We start from the raw sequence: 16,809 nt of genomic DNA, 5'->3' as shown, positions 1-16,809 counted from the left end.
GAAAACTCTCCCTATTTGGTAAATTTTTGACTTTCCATAACACAATAAGAAACAAATCTATTATTGCTAATAATTTTAACATCAATTTTTTCATACACGCCATTGTAAGGATAAATAAATAAAATTTAAAATCAAAATTTATTTTATTGCGGAAAAATTTGTCCTTCACAATGCAACTCATTGAAAAACTTATGCTAATACATCTTTCTTAGCAACCTAATTCTAACTCTAAGTAGTAGCTCAAGAATCTAATCTTCGAGAAACACGATCGAAATCCATTCCTTCACGGTTAGATTCTGCTCACTTCTTCCCTTAAGCTTCTTTTCTTTTCTTGGATCCTTCTAAACATCAATTGTAATCTTATCACATTATGTATTCAGAATCTAGAATGAAGTTTAAAAGAGTTAGTCAATGGATTTTACCTAAATTAGAGCCATACGTTCCAACTCTCCTATCTCTTAGATCTCTTAGGTAAATAGGGCAACTTCGTCTCCAATGCCCCTTCTCTTGGCAATAAAAGCGAATTGACTCTTTTGGAACAACACATGGAACTACTTCAGACATCGCCTTTCTCTTATGATCAAACTTTTCGATCATTGCATGTCTTTCATTGCCATTGTCTATATCCATAGAGGTCTTGAAGGCATATTCACCAATCAACTTTGCTTTTCTATTGCGCCAAATCATTGCAGATTCAGCAGCAATAAGCATATAGGTGAGATCTATAAGGGTCACGTCGTAGCTCATCATATAGTACTCTCTTACGAACTTACTATATGAGTTAGGAAGTGGCTGAAGAACCCAATCAACAGCCATTTCCTCACAGACAACAGATCCCAACAGTGTGACTTCATCCCTAAGACGTGTGCACACACCGCCTTGCCCTCTTTATGTTTACTTGCCAAAAGGGCTTGAGTGGTATTGAACCTTTCAATTTTACAATCTTGTGGGTTAGGGAGAATAATTGGAGGAGGAGGAGGAAGTGAAGCATGATTTCTTGTTCCTCGATCGAATCATGGAATATCATCTTCATGTGGAATGCTTGTTCCACGGGATTTGAGAAGACCATAGTTGTCGAACTTTGACATCGGGAGAAAAACGAATTCAAGTTAATTGATTGATTGAGTCCTTGGTAAATCACCCAAATGAAATTCCAAGGCTAGGACCCAACACAATATTCTACAACTCGGGAGAGGGATGCCGTAACCCAAATTGAAGAACATTTGAAGGTAAGTGAATGACGATTCACTAATTTCCACCATGAAAAACGAAAAATAATTTTAAGTTTTAAATCTATGAAAACTCCTAGATCCTTTGAGATTCATTGAATATTTCAATGGCATGTTTAAATCTCGATATGCCCCTCTTGTTTATGATTGGGATGCCGAGGATCACAAAGCGGGTGTGAATAACCATGCAAACTACATGGTGCCCTCACATGTTACAATCACCTATTCGATGTGCCGGTAAACCACACACGCTCCACCGAACTATGACAAACATTGAGTCACCATTTGCTACCTTTGCTTAGAACCATTTAGTGTGCCGGTAAACCACACACGCTCCACTAACGTCTTCACAAGGGCACAAAGTGTAATTTCATGGAATTGCATCAATTCACTTTTACCTAAGTAACTAAGATTGGGAATTTGAAAAACATTTAGTTACTTTGTATTTCATTATACTTATAATGGAAGGTTTCGTCATATCCTACCCGTTCGGCTAACGACCCTCCACTAGTCAAGAGTGCGGTGGGTAAGAGTGGATACCCATTCAATCGCCATTTTATAGGCAATTTCCTTAAACACCTCTTATAGACCAGCTTCGTGAATGAGGCCTACTAACGGTAAGACTGACTTTTACTCATACATATATATAATGTTATACTTTTAATGTTATATATAGTATAGGGTGTATTTTATACTTTTAAAATACTATATGGTTAACTTTAACAATTACACTTTTAATTCAATTAAATGGTTAACCTAAACTTTTATGGATTTATTAAACCTCTTTTAATTATACTCCTTAATTAATTAATAAAACCATAAGGGTGTGATTTGAACTTTTCAAAACATTACTAGGGTTTTAGAATTTAATATTCCTAATTAAACTTTTAATCAACTTTTAAATTCCAAAACTTGAGGGCAAGTTTTGAAACATTTCAAAACATTAGGGTTTAGAATTTAAATATACATCAAAATTAAACTATTTAATTAAAATTTAAATTCCAAAACTTGAGGGCAAGTTTTGAACCTTTTTCAAAACATTAGGGTTTCAACTATTTAAATTTCAAAACAACAAAACTTTTGGGTTCAAATTTACACTATAAAACCTAAAGGGCAAAATATGAAATTTTTCATTACAACAAGGCTCAAATAAAAAATAATTCAAATTAACATTTAATCACATAATTATCCATATTTGATTTATTTAATGATTTCTTGCAAAACAATTTATCAATTTACTCAAAATAATTAATCAATTATCTTATAAGGAAACAATTATCTTATTAATTGATAATTATCTTTAATTAGATCAAGAATATAGTCATATATATCATAAAATCGGATTTATATTGATCTAACATGATAAGGTAACTATCCATATGCAAAAATAGCAAGAAATCCTGAGATAAGCATTATCTGACGAGTTGACTCGTCGAGTCAGGCATGTACTCGTCGAGTCTGCATGGACTCGGTGAGTCCAGCCTCCAGAATCCAAAAAAAAAAACGAATTTTCCAGTTATACAATGCATTAATACAATTGAAACCAAGCTAGGCTCTGATACCACTGATGGGTTTTGGTCATAAGACATCCTATGTGCTCATACAAACCCTAATGCTTGGATCTATGTTTCTCTATTGTACATGCTTTGAATCCAAGACTATAAACCCTAATTCTAGCATACAAGTAATCATATTAATATGTAATTAGGTTTAAGATCATACCTTGATTGTTATGTAGCAATAACAATCCCAATTCCTCCTTGAATTGACTTTGGAAGGCTTAGAGTCACAAGTGTCACTCCTCTAATGGTTCACAAACACCATAAGCAAGAGGATGAAGAGGAGAGAGGTTGGAGGCTGCCAAAAACGTGTGTAGACCCTTACAAGAAGCTTAGCCCCGTTTTTGATCCTTAAGGGGTCTTTATATAGTTGGGCTATTAGGGTTATTTAACAAGGAAACCCTAATTTGGATGCTTAAGCCCTAAGCAACCCATAGACTCCTTTTATCAAGCCCATGGACAATTTCCGTATGGGTTTCCCATTAGAATTCGTCCATCCCTTAATACAAGGCAATCCATGGCCCAAATTTCAATTATCTTATAATTACAATTCCAGTCCCTTAAGTTTAATTAATCTCTTTTAGTCACAAAACTAATTAGCAATTAATTATTGACTAATATTAATTAAACAATATGATTTCTCCTTTAATATATTATTCCCATAATATATTAATAAATCATATTTAATCATTTCTCTCCATAATTCATCCTATCAAGTTGCTTCGGTGAAGGCAACCCAAAAGGACCATGCACCATCGGGTCGGGTCAAGTACATACCAAAATAGTTATGGACTTAGACACTAATCCAACATGGACATGGGCAGAGCTTTATTAGAGCCAAGGGGGGCTGTGCCCCCCCCCCCCCCTCTGATTTTTTTGTTACATATAGCCCCCTATACTTTCATTTAATACATACTAGACCAAAAAATAAAATTTTTTGACGGTGGCCTCCCCTATTCTCTGATTTTTATACATATTATATTTTCGCCCCCCCCCCCCCCCTCCAAATAATATGTTGAAGCTCCGCCCATGTGCATGAAGCCAATCTAGGATTAAAGTCATTATGGATTCGGGGTTGATATGGATACGGGGGATGATACAGACCCAATACAACTATTTGTTGTTTCATGGGGTTGATATGGACTTGGGGGTTGTTACGGAACTGACACAACTACATGTTGTTATACTTATATGTATGGTGTATGTGATATTTTGGGGAACTCAATAATCTTTATGCTTACAAATATGTTTTTGGTTTCAGGTACTTTCGATACAAAACCAAAGGACCTGGCATGATGGCACAATTTTTTACCCTCATGATTTCCGCATTTATGTTTTCTTTTATTTGATATTTTGTGATAATTTGTATTTTGGATGATTTTAAGACATGTGATGTTTGGGATTGATGGACTTAAAAATGAAACTTTTACTTTTGAATTTTGGGACGTTACAAGTAAGCCACCATTTATTGTAAAATAAAATTATTTAATTTCAAAGTATCATATATCTATATAGTTAATGATCAATAAATGCATGTTGATTTGGTAATAAGAAATAACAATGTACTATGGCTTTTTTGTCCTTAGTCTAAAAATAACAATGTACTTTTGCATCAATAAATATATATTGATTTGGTAACTGGGTTTTTGTCCCAAGTGCAAGAAATAGAAATGTACTTTGGTATTTCTTGTATTTAAGGTTCTTTAATATAAAATAGGTGGAAATTAAGCTACCATTTATAGTAAAAAATGAATATTTAATTTCAAAGTAGCATATATCTATATAATGATTAATAAATGCATGTTGATTTGGTAATTGTATTTATGTTTCAAGTGCAAGAAATAGCAATGTACTTTAGTTTTTTGTACCTAGTCTAAAAATAAAAATGTACTTTGGCCACCAATAAATGCACGTTGATTTGGTAATTGTGTTTATGTCACAAGTGCAAGAAATAGCAATGTACTTTTGGTATTTCTTGTATTTAAGTGTAAAAAATAACAATGCACTTTGGTAGTTTTTGTTTATGTTCATAGTTTAACTTCTAATTTTATATATGTTTTTATTCATTATGTAGTTGAAAAATCTTCGTGCAATGTTCAACTACCCAACGTGTAGCGATGAGCTTTGTGAGTTTTTTCATTGGAAGAAACCACTAAGTGGTGATCAAGGAGGAATCGAAGGGAGCGAAGATGATGGTTTGTCGGAATAGTTTATTTTTTGTTAAGACTTGTTATTACATAACTTTATAACACTTTTGTTTTATTTTGGTATTTGTATGAAATTATAACATTTTGGTACTTAATTAGATGTTGTTTTGTATTTTTTTTTCATCTGATGTTTTTGTGTTTTCGACGACTAATGTCATTAGGTATCAGTTTTTCTGCACCCAAAAATGACTAGATTAAAAAAATGAGAATGACTATTACCGGCGACACATACTAATTACCAGTGACAACCTTTTAATTAGCGGCGATAACAGATCCTCCCAACGACTTCATTATTATCAACGCCATTTAGATCAACAGTGACGGGGTAGCAGCTACGACTCATTAGTGTTGACTTATCGTGGCTAATGTCTTTACCAGCGACTAATCTTACTTTTATTATTGATTTTTGTCTCAGCTAATAATTGTTTTTCTTAAAGTACATTCGTTTCTTTGAGTAAAAATATCAAACAAATACAAATACAATAATGCTTGGTACTAAAATTATATGGTAGAAATTTCTTCTAGCATTTTCAAACTTTGACGTGAATATGAAAATATGAAGTATATCGAAATATGAATTAAGATTATTTCATAAAATCACTTTTTGCAAAATGATTAGTTATTTTATAATAAATTAATTTGCAAGAGTCGTTACTTGGTCATGACACCTCCTCTTTTGGCCATATTTTTAAGTGATCATCCCTAAATAAATCAAAAGGTACCACATCACCTGCCCTTGCTCCAAAATTGGTCACATGAGTACTAATGAGTTGACCATTTTTTAAAGTGTTAACGAGGTGAGCCGACTCATGAAACCACGTACCCAAGCTGGTCAAAAAGGCTTGGCAAGACTGTATCATGAGCTCAAACCAATTTAAGCCAACTCATATTGATAATATTTCTCCCCGAATCATACACTCACGTATGCGAGAACTTAATGCAATGCAGCTGGTTGTACTACTTTCATAGAAGATGAGGGTTGAATCGATGAAAGGTGCAATTACTGAAACTTTTCCTAGGGTACAATATGGTTGGTGAACAAAATATAGTATCAATAAATATTGACATATTGTAATTATATGACTACTTTATTTCCTTTTTTTATTCTTGGTGTGGTCCTCTAAGATCTGATAATGAGTGTAGCTATAGCCATTGTTTTGAATTCTATATGCTAACGTTTTCTCAATAATTATTGAGTTTCAGTACGTATAACAAATCAAGCGTTTTTCTAGCTTCACGCGATCACAGTTAGAAACCAACTAGCTAATGTTTCCACTTTTAATATAGTTCTCGATCTGAGAGAAGTCAAGAGCTCTCTCCATTCCACTTGCAATGAGAAACCTAAAAAGAACAAAACTTTCTAAAATTAGTGATATGTGTAGATTAGGGTATTTGAGTACTTAAAGATACTAGACATACTTATCTAAGAAAACTCGAGCCATCAATAAACAACCACCAGGCACTGTCGACTGCATATTGATCGCTATATTCGGATTATGAATACTTTGTCTAATGTGTATCCATCCATATTGCCCGTCTTCTTCACTTGAAACCTTCGCCCTAAATATGTTTCAAGGTTAATAAATCAAGGACACATGCAATATGAGTTTCAAATTCTGGGAGTAGTATTTTTAGATGAAAAAGACCAAATTAATTCACATTTAGGTTATATTTGTTACATTACACATGTTTGGACTAGACTGGATAGACAAGACATAACTAGACGAGACTGAATTAGATGATGGTAGACATGTTTTTAGAACTATTTTTTTATGATGTCACGTCTTTTGCACAGGACTCGTAAGTCTCATTGGTATAAGTATCATTCCAGTCCAATCAATTATCAATGTCAAATGTAATACAAGACTCGTAATGTACTCTCCAATGTGACAAATTGTGGCCATATTTTGTGATATAGGAGTGCATTTATACCTGTACATTTGAGCATCAACGGGAGCAGGGTTGTCATTCGAATCAACAAGGCAACCATCACTCACCCAACAATCTCCACATGCATCGAGCTCCCATCCCACTAGCCTCCCCTCCTGTTGTTTACATTTTTATATATCAATTGATAATCATACATCGACAAACGTTTAAGACTTTAAGTTATGAATCTTTGTTGAAGAACGTACTTCTATATACGATTTGAAGGTCTCGATGATGAGAATGGCTTCAGCCTTCGCACGTTTAGACTCAGAAAGGATGTTCATTCTTAGTTCTACCGATTCTAATGGTTCTTCAAGATCTTTTATCAAACTTCCGATTCCTTCATCCGAACCCTCTAGTTTCATTCTCACCATTTCTATAATGATCTTTACCACCATATATGCACCTGTATATACACAACGCAATACATGAAATCATAATATCAAACAATAAAAAACGAATTAAAAGAACTAACCATCATCAAGAAAGTAATTTTCTTTAAGAGCTCCATGACCAGAGGTTTCCATCATAAGATGAGTATCAATACCATCTTCGTTAAGCTGAACACCCTTATCAATAACATTCCGATAACCCACACGATACAAACAGTGTTGACCACCTCGATGAGTGATGAACTTAGTCAAACCCAAACTGGTTCGAGCGTCAGTAACAATGGTGGAACCAGGATGCTCCTTTAAGACAATGGAAGCCATAAGTGCAATTAACTTGTCACCATTAATGGGGTTTCCATCTTTGTCAACAACACCACTCCGGTCAACATCTGTATCAAAAACGATGCCAAGATCCGCAGTGTTTTCTAGCACAGCGGTTCTTGTTACTGCCATTGCAACCTTGTCCTCGGGATTTGGGATGTGGTTAGGAAACATGCCGTCGGGTTTAAGGTTTAATGAGCCAAATGTGTCGGCACCTAACTTGTCTAATACTTGGTAGGTAAAGAATCCTCCCGATCCATTTCCAGCATTTACTATGATCTGTGGTTAACTAAAAATTTGTTTTAGCATATATGTAATGATAAACAAAGTAAATACAAATGCATGTTTGCGTTGTTTTCATTTGGTTTACTAGTCAAGATATTTAGAGGGTAATTATATACTAAAGTTTTTTGATATGATATGCAAAATAAATAACTAGGTATATCATATCTAAAAATTCAATCTTTTTTACGATCTTACTTAAATAGGATCTAAAAACTTATGTAATTTTTAATTAGAAAATTAGGCTGAGTGAAAAGCTAAGCTATTAATAAGGTTTTTGTAAAAACCAGAAGATAAGTTAAAATAATGATTGTGAAAAAGCAATAAAATAATATCCTTATCTCTAATAAAGAGATAAATAAATGTTTTTTTTTTCTCATTCAATTTGTCAAATGTTATTTTGTAATTATTTTGAATTAATTTTGTATACATGCTTTTTTATGAGTTTTCCTATTTTATTAAATTTCATATAATATTTTAATGTAATAGTTACAATAAATATAGTAATAAATGGATATCAATTTTATTAATAAATTTACCATTTAATTTCAAAATTTTTAAAATTAAAGCTTATTAGTTTTTTTTCTTTATTTAAATTATTTTTTTATCTTAAAAGATACAAAAAACGCTTTCATTATAAAAAAAAAAAATAATTCATTATTTTTCTTATTTTCTTATAAATTCAAAGTTTTCAAATAATTTGACTTTTATATTTAACTTTAGTTTTTTAAATTAACTCATATAATATATGAATATCATAATTAGTTTAGTTATATAACTAAAAACGGGTTTACAAATAAATTTGGCTAAGGAACTATTCCAAAATGTCTATAAAGCAACCATGGAAGTTGTCCTGAAAGAGTCTCTTAGATATTTAATTATTTTTAAAATTGTGTGTTTTACAACTTTTATGTACAATTTATTTCAAGATTTTTTTTAGATTTACTACATCTTTGTCTTTCTGGAAAAACGAATACGAAAATTACAATTTTGAATACATGAAAACGAATATGTAAAAAAACATAATTTATAAAAACAAAAAATCCTAATAAATCTTAAAAAACCGAATATCTAAGACAATAAGCTCAAAATAAATTAGTTTATGTGCTCTAAACCAACAACACTGTGATATGTGCTCTAATTTATAAAATAAAATATTGGTCTCAAAACATTAAACCAAGAAGTTTATATGCCATATACTATATCTTCGAAACCAACAACACTGTGATATGAGTGTGACAGTTAAGGTGTGTAATAAAAAACTTTTGCTGTTAAAACCAAGCACAAACACTTCTAAATTATTTTAATATTCTGCAATATACCATGGACTCTTGAACGGGTGTGGGCCATTCTTGTAGTAAGACTTACCATTTTTTTCATTTTCCCAACCAATAAAAAAAAAAAATATACTAACTTTAGACGTTAGTAGCTTTGGATAAAATTAGTTAAACTTCATTTAACTTGGAGGAAATTAATATAATTTCGATTTTATACTTTTCAAATTAGTATCTTTTTAAAAGTCATGTGATACTATATTTACGTTTTCTTTAAATTACTAGAACAAACTAAGTAAATTCAATGCTCACTACAATAAATTTATTAGTTCTGAATTTCAGAAAATCTAAAAATTGTAAACACTCGTCTTTTGGGCCCATCATCATCCATGCATTGATGCATGTGTATCCTTTAAAGGCCCATTATTTATGTTTTACGACTGAATGATTGATGATGTGGATTGAATGACTGATGATGTATAACATAATAGTACCCACCTGGTCCTTATGCCTATGGCCATTTGTGCTATTGCGTACACTCCATATTTTATAAAAAATCGTAATATGCATAAAGATAAATAATGCAAAATTTTAAACTAACAGGTTTAGTTTTACTAAAAAGTAGGGGAACTATCTAAATAGGAACTACACCTCATACCGACATTTCACATAAGTGGGGTATTGTGAAAAATTGATGGAACTTATTGTTAACGTTGCCAATTTTAAAAAATAAATTGTTATTAACTTTTATATAAAGACCGTGATTGATGTACTAGCTGATAGCTTATAAGTCAGTTATTAAAAATGTGTTTTTGGTAAAAAGTAACTGATAATCTAATTAAAAGTTATAAAATGATATAAAAAGATATTTAAAAAAATATGATTTTTATAATTAATTAAAGATATATTTGAAAAAAAAAAAAAACTCTTGAAAAGCTTGTCAAAATAGTATTTTAAAAAAATAACTTTTAAGCTATTTTTTATCTTTCTAAACATGACAATTTAAAAAAGAAATTCAAAAAATAAGTTAACTTAATAGTCAGCTATAGTTTCGAACATGCTTTCGAACATAACTTAAAATGAGTTTTCACCCATATAACATTTTTAAGTTACTCAAATAAACTTGTGCTTCAATATCAAAATAAAATGATAGAAACTTTTAAAAAAATTAATGTATAAGTTATTTTGGTATAAAAATTATCAAAGACAATGTGTCACAAGTATACGTCATATTAGCAAAAATAATTTTGTTAAAACAACCAACAACTTTAGATTTGAGATGTTGTAAACATCTCGACTGTAGTTTATGAGTAAGTGGTTAACTAGTTGAACTCAGTTGACATCTAGGTGCTTTGTCTTTACTTAGCCTATTAAGAAAGTTCGTAGGAGGTCAATGAATTTTAAAAACCTCAATTTACTTATTAATGGAGGAGGGACAAAGTAGATAGTGGGATAATGCTCAATTTTTTTAGAGGCCGATTTTTTATTATTATGTTATACTGTATATATATTTATTTAAAAATAAAAAACTTATAATGACGATAAAGACTTTTTATTTTCTTACTAGCCCAGAGCATTTGAGGATATCTAAACTATTAGAATCGGCCCTCGATATTAATCATATTACTTATTTTGCTATGATATTAGTAATATTATTTTTTCAAAATTAATTGTTCTACATTTAGGATCCCCTATTGGTTGTCGAAAAGAAATCGATGTCGATGATCTGCAAGATTTGACAATATCTAAATTGTTGCAATATCCTTTTGCAACAAAATGGTGTAATTTTCGTACATACCTTGCTCATTTCCGTTCCATTACGTTTTTAACATAGAAAATATTTTAATTATATAATTTTTTTTTCTAACTTAGATGCATTATAAATGATATCATCATATGTTTTAGGCTTTTAGCTTTTTATAGATTTGACTTGCATATATTTTACAAAAACCTTATAAACTATATTATACAACTATAATTAAATAAACTATTTGTATATAACATATGTAATTATGTTATTCTCTTTTATATTTTGAAGTTTCTAAATAAGGTGGATGCATAAAAGTTATCTTGAAGGAATACATTAATGTTATGTTAAGATGAAGTTCTCAATTTTCTCGATCCCGGACTAGATTAAATTGTAACTAAATGGTTTTAGACAAATATGTCAATTCTTAGATGAACAGATCATATCATTTTGCGAGAAGGAAATGAGAAAATAAAGTGTGGCGTCGTTGATCTCATGTTGAAGGGGATTGTTACGAGTAAGAATGTGAGATAATATATTTCACATCCTCTGGATCCATATTCCATATCACAAATATGTGGTCAAATATGAATCTATATTACGAATCCATGAGTCAAACTAATCCAAGGGTGGACCCATATTTCACTCTGAATCCATTTTACACTCTACGAATCCATATTTTAGAGTTTTATTTATTTTGATGTTGATTTTCTTTTTGTTTTGGTAAATTAATTTTCTGTTTATTTTTATTTAGTAAAATTAAAATTGATTATTTTTTATTAAAAAATAAAAATAAAAAGGTGATGAGTACAGAAAAACACCATTTTCTAAGTAAAAATTATAGTGGTGGTAGAGTATTTGAAATTACCTTATTGTTGTAAGACATGTGATAGGAATAACATATATGCAGTTTAGCCTCAAATTTTATATTTAATTAAAGTTAACAAACAAATAAAATACCCGAGTTAAACTATACACAATAATATTAGAAATAACATATATTAGAGTTCAAATATTATTAAATAGTTAAATAACGTAATAAACTGAAAATATATACGTAGATCAAATTGTAAACAGAAAACTTGAAGGACAAAGTATGTTTCAAAAGAATATCAAATATTAACAATAATTTTTTTTTTTTTTTAAAAGTTATAAAAATAGTGTATGTACTTTGATGTTGGGTTGGAGATGCTAAAAAAAGTTTTTGATTCATGATTTATGATATTATAAACAGAAACGTTTCTTGTGACTAGATATTTTACAAAATAAATCAGTTGTTTTAAGTTAAAATTATATAATTAACTTTGATAGTTAATTATACTCTTACATCGAAAACCAGCTCACCTGAAAGCCTTCAAGAGGAGTGTCGTAGTGTTGCGGATGGTTTACTCGCTCCTTGATGATATCTCGAAGATGTTTTGCATAAACACTCATGAAATCCACTCGTGTAGGTGTCGTTCTAAGCAACGTCGACACTTTTGTCACCCTATTCGCATATTTAAACGCTGCTTTATCGCATATTTCTTCCACCTCAACCGACGTTAACCCTCCTTTCTTCGTAAAGAATTTTAGACCATTCCGTGTGTATGGCAAGTGAGACGCTGTCATCTACATCAAAAACACAAATTTCATTTCAAGAAAACATGACAAAAATACAAACTTTAGAACGAATAAAAGAAAACATATATGAACATTATAACCATTATGGAAGCATCGTATAAAAATGGTGGCAACATTGTGCTCATGAAACAAGCTGGTGTAGTTGCAAGTCCCATGTCATACGTCATACAACCAGCCCGACCCAGACCTGAAAATATGGCAACACTCAATAACCCACCCGATATTCGTGGGTCTCGCCCGAGAGAAACCCGAATGTCCTCCACTGGTCTTCCTTTCTCCTTCACCAATCCATTAATCACCCACTCTCCAAAACTCTCTGCAATGGCTTCCACTGCGGGTGGTGTAAGGTCAACCTGACGACCAACTTCTCCTTCCACAGCCACACCACGAACATCCGACCCGTTTTGAAGTCGTTTGATCCGACCCATTTCCTCGTCCAACCCGAGGTCATTATAGTTTGTAGTGGTTGAAGATTTGGTGGAAGTTAGGGTTAGTTTTGGAGGGATGGAGAATGGAAAAGTGAGGGTTTTGAGTGTAGATGAAGAGGGAAAGTTGTGATTAATGGGGGTAATGTTATTTAGAGAAGTTGAGGGGGGTAATGTGTATGACATTGTATTTTGTTTTTGTGAAGAAAAAAAATGCTAGGGTTGCAAGGTTTCAAGATTTGGAAGAGATGAAGTTTACACCAATCAAGAAATAAGGGAAGATAAGATTATTTCCGTTGTAACTCAATGTACACCATAACCTCATTGTGCAATATCCTTATTACGACAAGAAAAATATCTCTTAACAAAATTCCAATTTTTCAAGGGCTTTTTGGTAATTTCCTTATCTGTATAAGGTAGTAGTGTAGAGAAATTAACGATTACGTGAGTTCCTTGTCTAGAAACCGTGAAAAAACTAATAATACATCGGCCCAAACTAACTTGGTGTCGACAATGGAGTATTTGTCAAACTACCTTATTATGTTTTTGTAAATCTATGTGAAGTAAGCCATGTATGATTTTTATAAAAGATTAAAATAATTTAAAACTGAAACGGATTAAAAACAATAATAAAATAATATAAAACAAAATAACGAAGCAAAATGCATGTTTATGACTTTATGTGGCTACAATTCTAGACGGAAGCAAGACGCAAACGAATTGACAGGGTGGGGCCAACCTACCTTATATTTTTAGAGCACATAAATAATAAATAATAATAATAATAATAATAATAATAATAATAAGACAAACCAAGAAAAAAAAACGTTTTTTTTTATAAGTTAACGAAATAATTACCAGGTGATAAATTAAAGACAAAACTCAAATTTAGTACTTGTGGTATTCAAAATTTTTTGAATGTGGTTCAAAAAACTTTCGGGGTTGCATGGAAGGTCCAAAATCAAAACATTTCTTTGATTTTGGTCCAAAAAAACTTGAAAAGATGATTATATCATTTTTTATTTTCTTTTTTGTATTTTTTTATATTTTCTTTCATAACTTATTAATCAAAAATTAAAAATAAAGAATTGGGCCCACCCCCACCCCTACCGATACTTTCTCTCTCTCTCTCTCTCTCTCTCTCTCTCTCTCTCTCTCTCTCTCTCTCCAGATCTTGTATGAATGGATGAATGAAAGGGTTGTTGATTTCTTAAGATAATCAACATTTTGAATAATCTTCTCGATTTAAGCATATACTGAAGAGGTGTAAAGTTAGGTCTTCGATTTTAATAGAGGGAGAAAGGGATGAAAGGGTGTCCGTCTTCACCAGAAAGATCTTCAGATCCTCAGTCGAAACCTGATGCTGCTGCCCTTCTCGTTTGCATTTATGCTTCAAGCTGTTGATAATGGTTTTCATTCAAGATCTGGATTAAGAATCAATCGCTGAAAACACTTGCAATCAATCGCTGCCGCCATTTCGAAGAATGTTAGAGTTTCAAACGATGATGTCTTCAAATCTATGTCTAACCCTAATCAAAATCCATCTCCACAACCGAGATCTGAAGACGAAATGAGATATAAAGGCAAAATATCAATTTCTAGAGTGTATACGTCTGTTCATGTTTGAAGGCAAGAAATCTATTTCTTTCCCCTGAATTCTGGTATTTGTGTATTAGCTATGAGATGAACACAATATCTTCATCTTTATATTTCCCATGATCTCTTCATCTTCATCTAGTTCCCATATATTCATCTTGTTCAGCCTTATATGTATGTGTATGAATAAGGAAGAGAGAGAAAGTGAGAGAGTGTATCAATCTGGTTTAAACCTTCATCAGATGGTAGTGGTGATATTCCGTGTTTTTTTTTTCTTCTGAAAATCAGAATGATGAAGATGGGTTTTGTGGAGAGAGAGAGAGAGAGAGAAAGAGAGAGAGAGAGAGAGAGAGAGAAAAGAGAGAGAGAGAGACTGTGGGTAGGGTGTGGGATATTTTTTCCCTTTTTTCTTTATTTTTTAATTAGAATATATTAAAATAATTATAAAAAATACAAAAAAGAAAATAAAAGGGCATAATCCTCTTTTCAAATTATTTTGGACCAAAATCACGGAAATGTTTTGATTTTGGACCTTCCATGCAAATGAGAAAGTTTTTGGACCCAATCCAAAGTTTTTTGAATACCATAGGAACTAAATTTACAGTTTTGTCTAAATTAAATATAATTTTTGATTTTGAAAATTTTATAACATCTTTCAAAATAATATCATTTAATAGCTGTTATAGAGAGCTCATATATTAATAAAATTAAATATGGTTCTTGATTTCAATTACTTTTGTGGTTATAATTAACTAATTTATAAATTATGTATTTAATTTTTATGTAAGATAACGTAATGTAATTTATAAAGTTATATTATTTTAAACTATTATTATTGTTAATGGTTACGATTTAAAAAACTATTTATTTGAAAATAAATAATTATAAAAAAGTAGGTTTTTATTTTTATTTATTCAACTTGTCGATTTAGTTTTACATATAGGAAAGTTAAACTTTTTAAACTATTTTAAAAAATAATTTTTAAATTATTTCATATTTAATAACACATGGAAACTAATATATATATATATATATATATATATATATATATATATATATATATATATATATATATATATATATATTAAATATGAAGACGCATTGTGCATAGTAATTATGTTATTAATATTAACAATGAAATAATATTTTATTATACTAATTTGTTATGTAAAGTTGTAATGATTTGAACAATGTTATAACACTATTTAAATTATAGGGATAATGACTTGAAAGGGTAACGAATTTTCGACTTTTGTCACATTTAGTCACTAAACTTTTTTTCGTTATCTATTTGCCATTGAACTACTGAAACTGTTCACATTTTACCCTTATGACCGGCTATTATCGGTCATAAGGGTAAAATGTGAACAATTTCAGTAGTTTAGTGACAAATAGATAACAAAAAAAAGTTTAGTGACTAGATATGAACAAAATCGAAAGTTTGTTTCCCTCTAAAAAGTTCAATGACTAAATGTGAACAAACTTTCTATTGTATTATGTTTTAGCAAAATTATTTATTTTTGTTTAATTGTATCAACATTTGTTGATGAATAAATCTATGAAATAAAAAAAACAAAATGTAACATCCGGATTTTTAGGTATCATAATTTAAGTATTTTTCTTTTGAGTTAAGAAGAGAGACTCGACGAGTTGACGCCTCAACTCGTCGAGTAAGGTCGCGACTGATGACTCGGATTAATGAATGGACTCGACAAGTCGGTGAAGCGACTCGACGAGTCCGCGCTGTCGGCAAAAACCCTATATAGCTACTTTCATCTTATACATAGATATGAGTATTTTATATAAATTACGTGCTATGTGTACATATTATTTGAATACTTGTTGTTTATGCTGGATGAACGATTTTATACATGTTTTAAAAGATTTAAACGGTATATTTATTTTATATCTACAAATATGTTACAGATGAAACATGGGTAGATGAAATAGTTTATGTGTGATGAAATAAAATGATGAGAGATATAGGTGATGATAGAAAGGTGATAATAATTAGGTAAATAGATGATGATGAATATGTGATATAAGATGAAAAGAGATATCATAACCTTAACCATCAATGTGGCGATGTAATCATCTACCAGAGTATATAGATGGCGACCACGGACTATTCTAGACAACCTAGTGGAAACACCAGCAGACCCACAACCTGTAGGTGATGAATTACGAGTTCAGACGATGTTGTAACTACGTATTCATGCGATGATACT

General features: G+C 31.0%; 1 protein-coding gene across 1 annotated transcript; it reads right to left on the bottom strand.

Annotated features, from left to right (window-relative positions):
• Positions 1 to 6,030: 6,030 nt before the first annotated feature.
• On the bottom strand, positions 6,031 to 13,290 carry LOC145036511 (phosphoglucomutase, putative / glucose phosphomutase). The gene is made up of 7 exons (XM_078984970.1): positions 12,641 to 13,290; positions 12,285 to 12,548; positions 7,400 to 7,916; positions 7,131 to 7,330; positions 6,928 to 7,040; positions 6,415 to 6,555; positions 6,031 to 6,336 (listed from the first exon to the last, which is right to left on the bottom strand). The coding sequence occupies exons 1-7, from the start codon at positions 13,169 to 13,171 to the stop codon at positions 6,255 to 6,257; spliced, it is 1,848 nt and encodes a 615-aa protein (XP_078841096.1). The 5' UTR covers positions 13,172 to 13,290; the 3' UTR covers positions 6,031 to 6,254.
• Positions 13,291 to 16,809: the final 3,519 nt, after the last annotated feature.

The sequence above is a fragment of the Lactuca saligna genome, chromosome 3 (genome assembly GCF_052625555.1).
Source record: "Lactuca saligna cultivar CGN05327 chromosome 3, ASM5262555v1, whole genome shotgun sequence".
NCBI classification, from domain to species: Eukaryota; Viridiplantae; Streptophyta; class Magnoliopsida; order Asterales; family Asteraceae; genus Lactuca; species Lactuca saligna.
The sequence above is the reverse complement of the archived record's forward strand: the minus strand, read 5'-3'. Positions and strand labels throughout refer to the sequence as shown.